The 7589-nt window shown below is 49.7% G+C and overlaps 1 protein-coding gene across 1 annotated transcript; it reads left to right on the top strand.

Moving 5' to 3' along the window:
• Window positions 1-1677: 1677 nt before the first annotated feature.
• Window positions 1678-7357, top strand: POLR2G (RNA polymerase II subunit G). The gene is made up of 8 exons (XM_054440419.2): window positions 1678-1853; window positions 1988-2097; window positions 3049-3208; window positions 5814-5864; window positions 5971-6036; window positions 6284-6355; window positions 6890-6923; window positions 7141-7357. Exons 1-8 carry the CDS (start codon window positions 1842-1844, stop codon window positions 7152-7154), a joined length of 519 nt encoding a protein of 172 aa, XP_054296394.1. The 5' UTR covers window positions 1678-1841; the 3' UTR covers window positions 7155-7357.
• The last annotated feature ends 232 nt before the right edge of the window (window positions 7358-7589 follow it).

Raw genomic sequence — 7589 nt, 5'->3', positions numbered from 1 at the left:
TTCTGCCTCAGCCTCCAGAGTAGCTGAGATTACAGGCACCTGCCACCACACCCCGCTAATTTTTTGTATTTTTAGTAGAGATGGGTTTTCACTATGTTGGCCAGGCTGGTCTTGAACTTCTGATCTCATGATTCTCCTGTAACTTTTTTTTGAGAGGGAGTCTTGCTCTGTCTCCCAGGCTGAAGTGCAGTGGAGTGATCTCGGCTCATTGCAATCTCCGCCTCCCGGGTTCAAGCAATTCTCCTGCCCCAGCCTCCCCAGTAGCCGAGTAGCCAGGATTACAGGCATGAGCTACCGTGCCCGGCGCATGTAACATTTTTTAACAGAGGATGAAATAGTCATGGATTTCCTCCACTTCAGCCTGGGCGACACAGCAAGACTCCGTCTCAAAAAAAAAAAGAAAAAAAAAAAGAGTTAATCTATAATCTGAGAACAGAAGTTGTAAACTATATGTGACTCGCAGTCATATCTCTCTCGAGGCTTAAAGTGTTTTTTGGGATTCCAATAGCTTTAAAATTTTTTTTTTTCTTTGAGACTCCGTCTTGCTTTGTCGCCAGGCTGGAGTGCAGTGGCGCGATCTCAACTCACTGCAACCTCCGCCTCCCGGGTTCAAGCGATTCTCCTGCCTCAGCCTCTTGAGTAGCTGGGATTACGGGCACGTGCCACCACGCCCGGCTAATTTTTTGTATTTTTAGTAGAGACGGGGTTTCGCCATGTTAGCCAGGATGGTCTCAATCTCCTGACCTCATGATCTGCCCGCCTCGGCCTCTCAAAGTGCTGGTATTACAGGCGTAAACCACAGCGCCCGGCCTAAATTTCATTATTTTCTGTAGCTTCTTGGCCTTTTGGCTAAGGCTCATGTACATTTTTTTTTTTTATTTCTACACCAATTTCTGTAGATTATTATGAGAATTAAGGAAGAGAATTATATAAAGCACTTAGCACAGTGCCTGGCATCTAGGAAGAAAGTAGTAAGCGGTAGAATTTATTTATTTATTTAATTTATTTATTGAGATGGAGTTTCGCTCTTGTTGCCCAGGCATCTAGGAAGAAAGCAGTAAGTGGTAGCATCTATCTATCTATCTATCTATCTATCTATCTATCTATCTATCTATCTTATCTATCTATCTATCTATCTATCTATCTATCTATCTATCTATCTATCTATCTCTATCTATCTATCTATCTATCTATGTAATCTGTCTATCTAATCTGTTGAGATGGAGTTTCGCTCTTGTTGCCCAGGGTGGAGTTCAGTGGCAAGATCTCGGGCCGCCTCCCAGGTTCAAGCAATTCAGACAGTTGCCGGCCGGGCGCGGTGGCTCACGCCTGTAATCCCAACACTTTGGGAGGCCGAGGTGGGTGGATCACCTGAGGTTGGGAGTTTGAGACCAGCCTGACCAACATGGAGAAACCCCATCTCTACTAAGAATACAAAATTAGTCAGGTGTGGTGGCACATGCCTTTAATCCCAGCTACTCGGGAGGCTGAGGCAGGAGAATCACTTGAACCCGGGAGGCGGAGGTTGCAGTGAGCCGAGATCGCGCCACTGCACTCCAGCCTGGGCAACAGAGGTAGACTCCGCCTCAAAAAAAGAGAGTTGCCGTTTGATGGCCGGGGGGCGGGGATGAGGGGCGGGGCTTAGTGGTTCTCGCCCACGACGGCGAGGCCCAATCAGACCCGCGGAGCAGGTGGAGTTCCGCCCTCGCGGAGGAGGTGGAGTTCCGCCCTCTTCGTCGCAGCAAGCGCGGAACTGGAGTTGCGGCGTCTAATTGTGTTTCCGGTGGATTCCCAGGGGCTGTCGGAGGTGTGGACTCTGCCGGCCTACCTGCTCTGGGAAGATGTTCTATCATGTGAGCAGGGCTCAGGGTGGCGGCAAGGGCTGGGTGGAAAGGAGGAGCAAGGCCAGGCGCCGGCGCGAGGCTCCCCTTGTCGTCCAATAACCTCCCAGCGCCTGGCCTGGTCGCCATCCCACTTTTCTCCGCAGATCTCCCTAGAGCACGAAATCCTGTTGCACCCGCGCTACTTCGGCCCCAACTTGCTCAACACGGTGAAGCAGAAGCTCTTCACCGAGGTGGAGGGGACCTGCACAGGGAAGTGAGTGCCGAGCTCACCGCGCCGCCAGATCGATGCGCACACGGGGCTCTATATCTGCAACCCCTCCCCAACTCCTACTCGTTCTGCCACCCACTCTGGGGACCCTTCTGCCCTCTCAGGCAGCCAGTTGCTTCCTGCTTTGGGTTCCCAGGGCGCCCTCTGCAATGCTGGACAATAAGACTTTCTTCTCTCAGCTGAGATTGGTCATTCATTTACTCCTCAAACATTTTAAAAACCCTTGGTGTGTGCCAGGACCCGTGTTGGGCTCAGAACAAGGTAGAATGGGAACAAGATAGAATGAGGCCAGCCCTTGTGGAGCTCACAGTGTAATCATTGTTCGTGTGTCTGCTCTCCCTCTGTCATTCTGCTGGTTTTCTCTTATCCCCTGTGCCCAGGAACCACTCACTCTATGTATCTTCTGAATGAATGACCAGAAAAAGCAGATCGAGAGTTTGGGGGAGGAAGGAAGTAGACTGGGACTTGACCATCTCTGGACTTTGCACAGAGGGGCCTCTCTTGATATTAATGAGCTGGGACCTAGCTCAGGGCAGTGGAGTACTTGGGCCTCCAGCATCAGAAAAACCTGCAGGAACATGCAGATTCCTGAGCCTGCTTATTCCCTACAGAATCAAGACTCTCTGGGGCCCACCTGAGAATCTGCATTTTAAGAAGATGATTCTCAGGCATCCCGAAGATTGAGATCTGTTGTCTCAAGGACTCCAGTCTTCTTGGACATTTATTGTGAAATTACCAGAACAGCATTCGGTCTTATACATACTGATCTCTGTTCTGTCTTCTTTTGGTCATTAAGCTCTCTGGGAGCAGAGGTGCTATCTACTTGTCCTTTTGCTCTCCCCGACCCTACCCCCAAGAGCTCAGTGACTTTTTTTGCAGATGTCTTTAGAGGCTCTTGGACACACAATGTCTTCCTGTTTCTCATCCTCCTTGCAGGTATGGCTTTGTAATTGCTGTCACCACCATTGACAATATTGGTGCTGGTGTGATCCAGCCAGGCCGAGGCTTTGTCCTTTATCCAGTTAAGTACAAGGCCATTGTTTTCCGGCCCTTTAAAGGGGAGGTCGTGGATGCTGTTGTCACTCAGGTCAACAAGGTGAGACCATACATCGGGGAGGCAGTGGGGTAGTCTCTCGGAAGATCTGGGTTGGGTTCTGGCTCCACTTCATAACTCTGTGCCTTTGGCTAAGTCACTTCACTTCTTTTTTTTTTTTTTTTTTGAGACAATTTTGCTCTGTCGCCCAGGCTGGAGTGCAGTGGTGCGATCTTGGCTCACTGCAACCTCTGCCTCCTAGGTTCAAGTGATTCTCCTGCCTCGGCCTCCCAAGTAGTTGGGACTAAAGGCACGTGCCACCATGGCCGGCTAATTTTTTTTTTTTTTTTTTGAGACGGAGTCTCGCTCTGTTGCCCAGGCTGGAGTGCAGTGGCGCGATCTCCACTCACTGCAAGCTCCGCCTTCTGGGTTCACGCCATTCTCCTGCCTCAGCCTCCCAAGTAGCTGGGACTACAGGCGCCCACCACCACGCCTGGCTAATTTTTTGCATTTTTAGTAGAGACGGGGTTTCACTGTGTTAGCCGGGATGGTCTCGATCTCCTGACCTTGTGATCCACCCACCTCGGCCTCCCAAAGTGCTGGGATTACAGGCGTGAGCCATCGCGCCCGGCCATATTTTTTTAGTAGAGATGGGGTTTTTCCATGTTGCCCAGCTGGTCTCGAACTCCTGAGCTCAATCTGCCCACTTTGGCCTCCTAAAGCCCTAGGATTACAGGTGAGCCACCACGCCTAGCTGTCACTTTACTTCTTGTGTTGCACTTTTTTTTTTTTTTTTTTTGAGGTGGAGTCACACTCTGTCACCTAGGTTGGAGTGCAGTGGCGCGATCTTGGCTCACTGCATGCTCTGCCTTCCGGGTTCACGCTATTCTGCCTCAGCCTCCCGAGTAGCTGGGACTACAGGCGCCAGCCACCATGCCTGGCTAATTTTTTTTTGTATTTTTAGTAGAGATGGGGTTTCACCGTGTTAGCCAGGATGGTCTCGATCTCCTGACCTCGTGATCCACCCACCTCGGCCTCCCAAAGTGCTGGGATTACAGGCTTGAGCCACCGTGCCCGGCCTGCACTTTCAAATTGTATGGTAATCTTGCCCTGCCTAACTCAGAGGGCAAGGGAGTCAGTATTAATAGTCGTAACAATAAAAGCCTGTGTTGATTGAGTAGTTACTGTGGGCCAGGTGATGTGCAGAGACTCACAATGACTCTAAAAGGTGGGGGTTTTTTCTTTTTTTTTTTGAGACGGAGTCTAGCTTTGTTGCCAGGCTGGAGTGCAGTGGCACAATCTTGGCTCACTGCAACCTCCGCCTCTGGGTTCAAGTGATTCTCCTGCCTCAGCCTCCCAGCTAGCTGGGACTATAGGCATGTGCCACCATGCCCAGCTAATTTTTGTATTTTTGGTAGAGATGGGGTTTCTCCATGTTGGTCAGGCTGGTCTCGAACTCCCGACCTCAGGTGATCCACCTGCCTCAGCCACCCAAAGTGCTGGGATTATAGGTATGAGCCACCATGCCCGGCCAGTGGGTGCTTTTTACCGAAGCTGAAGCTTAGAAGGAGTTAAGTGTACTGGCCAATGTCATGTAGCCAACAGGTGTTCAAATCTTGGACTAACACGTCCCAGGCCTAAGCTCTTTAATACTTTAAAATGAAAGCTTAGGCTGGGTGCAGTGGCTCACATCTGTAATCCCAGCACTTTGGGAGGCTGAGGTGGGCAGATCACCTGAGGTTGGGAGTTCAAGACCAGCCTGGCCAATATGGTGAAACCCCATCTCTACTAAAAATACAAAAATTAGCCAGGCATTGTGGCATGTGCGTGTAGTCCCAGCTACTCAGGAGGCTGAGGCATGAGAATCACTTGAACCTGGGAGGTGGAGGTTGCAGTGAGCTGAGACTGCCTCACTGCACTCCAGAGTGGACAACAGAGCGAGATTCTGTCTCAAAGTAAATACATAAATAAATACAAATGAAAGCTTAAAAAAGAAAAGGGCTGGGTGCGCTGGCTCACACCTATAATCCCAGTGCTTTGGGAGGCAGAAGTGGAAAGATTGCTTGAGCCTAGGAGTTTGAGACAGCCTGGGCAACATAGCAAGACTCTGTCTCTACAAAAAGTTTTTAAAAATTAGCCTACCATGGTGGCGTGCACCTGTGGTCTCAGCAACTTGGGAGGCTGAAGTGGGAGGATTGCTTGAGCCCAGGAGTTCAAAGTTACAGTGAGCTGTGATCGCACCACTGCTTTCCAACCTGGGCAACAGAGTGAGACCCTGTCTCAAAATTTAAAAAGCAAAAAACAAAAACACAACACTTGAGGGGACAAAGAAAAAGCAAGATCACTCTTCTGTTTTTTTTTTTTTGAGACAGAGTCTTGCTCTGTTGCCAGGCTGAAGTGCAGTGGTGCGATCTCAGCTCACTGCAACCTCCGCCTCCCGAGTTCAAACGATTCTCCTGCCTCAGTCTCCTGAGTAGCTGGGATTAGAGGTGCACGCCACCATGCCCGGCTAATTTTTGTATTTTTAGTAGAGATGGGGTTTCACCATGTTGGTCAGGCTGGTCTCGAACTCCTGACCTCGTGATCTACCTGCCTCGGCCTCCCAAAGTGCTGGGATTACAGGCGTAAGCCACCGAGCACGGCCGTAAGATCACTCATTTTTTTCTAGGTTGGACTCTTCACAGAAATTGGGCCCATGTCTTGCTTCATCTCTCGACATGTAAGTCTGGGCACACTGGGTGGGCCTGAGGAAGAGAGATACCCATTCATTACCATCTATTGAAGCATCCATTTAAAGTGCTAACCTAATCTCACTTTCCTTCCAGTCCATCCCTTCAGAGATGGAGTTTGATCCTAATTCCAACCCACCATGTTACAAGACAATGGATGAGGTGAGTGGACAGAAAGAAGTCAGGGAGAGGAGGAGAGAATCAGCCATCCTGAGGGAGAATATTGGCCTGGGGATGGCTGAGTACAGATGGTCCCCGAATTACCATGGCTTGATTCGTGATTTTATGACTTTACGATGGTGCGAAAGTGATGTGAATTCAGTATGTCCCCGGGCTTACAGTGAAGTGGTTGTGATGTAACCTCTCATAAACTGAGGAGCATCTGTACACTGTTCCCTCCTCTCCTCAGGATATTGTGATTCAGCAGGACGATGAGATCCGCTTAAAGATTGTGGGGACCCGTGTGGACAAGAATGACATTGTGAGTCTTTTCCCCGCCTCTCTACCTATACCAGGTTGAGCTGAGAGCTGTCGATTTCTTTTTTTTTTCTTTTTTCTTTTTTTTTTTTTTTTTTTTTGAGACGGAGTCTTGCTCTGTCACCCAGGCTGGAGTGCAGTGGCGTGATCTCGGCTCACTGTAAGCTCCGCCTCCCGGGTTCACACCATTCTCCTGCCTCAGCCTCCCGAGTAGCTGGGACTACAGGCGCCCGCCACCACGCCCGGCTAATTTTTTATATTTTTAGTAGAGACGAGGTTTCACCGTGTTAGCCAGGATGGTCTCGATCTCCTGACCTTGTGATCCGCCCGCCTCGGCCTCCCAAAGTGCTGGGATTACAGGCGTGAGCCACCGCGCCTGGCTGAGAGCTGTCGATTTCTTCCCACCCACAGTTTCAGGGGGTTCTATGCTCTTCTGCCAGGAAGAAGGGATGGATGGGCAGAAGGCCTGGGGCTGCAGGGTTGAGGTTGGTTCTGTACTCATCTTGGCTTCACTTTCTTTTTACCATCTTTCCTGCAGTTTGCTATTGGCTCCCTGATGGACGATTACTTGGGTGAGTGCCTGCTCACAGGTGCTGGGGTTATTGCCTGGAGAAGGGATGTGTGGGGGTGGGGAGTAATATAGGATTCAATGCCCAAATCAGAGAGACAGAAGAAACTTTCATGCTGCCTGCTTGAAAGATCCAGGACATGTGCCTTGGGATGAGAAGTACATGGTTGTGGCTACCCTAAATTCCGGTTCTAACTGATATGCTTTTTCTGGTTTCGCAGGGCTTGTAAGCTGAGCCTGGTGGCCTCCTACCCTTGGTCCTACTCTAGGAAGTGTGATTGTCACACTTACCATGTTGTCCAGAGGTCCAGTCTGGCTGCTGTTGTGGAGGCAAGGAAGGCAACTCATCCCAGAAGGCATCTGGTGCTTCTTTTAGCTTAGCTACTGCCTCCTGATTTTTCAGTATGTGTTCTAAGTATAAAAAGTCCTTGGTTCTCATGGAAGTGTTATCTTTTTTTTTTTTTTTTTTTTAGCAGGAACAATAACTCTTTAAAGAGGCTGTGGAGTTGGCTGCTTACTAGCCCCTCTTTTTCTTAGACTGATGCCTCTACTAGCCTCAGCCACCCAGGGGAGCTGACTAACCCATTTGTCCAGGTTTAAAGGTGACCTCACTGAAGTCAAGGCTCTGATGTTGGGTCTTTGGCTTCCAGCAAATGATACCATCATTAGT

Source organism: Pongo pygmaeus, chromosome 9 (assembly GCF_028885625.2).
Source record: "Pongo pygmaeus isolate AG05252 chromosome 9, NHGRI_mPonPyg2-v2.0_pri, whole genome shotgun sequence".
Taxonomy (NCBI): Eukaryota; Metazoa; Chordata; class Mammalia; order Primates; family Hominidae; genus Pongo; species Pongo pygmaeus.
This window is presented reverse-complemented; position numbering and strand designations above follow the sequence as displayed.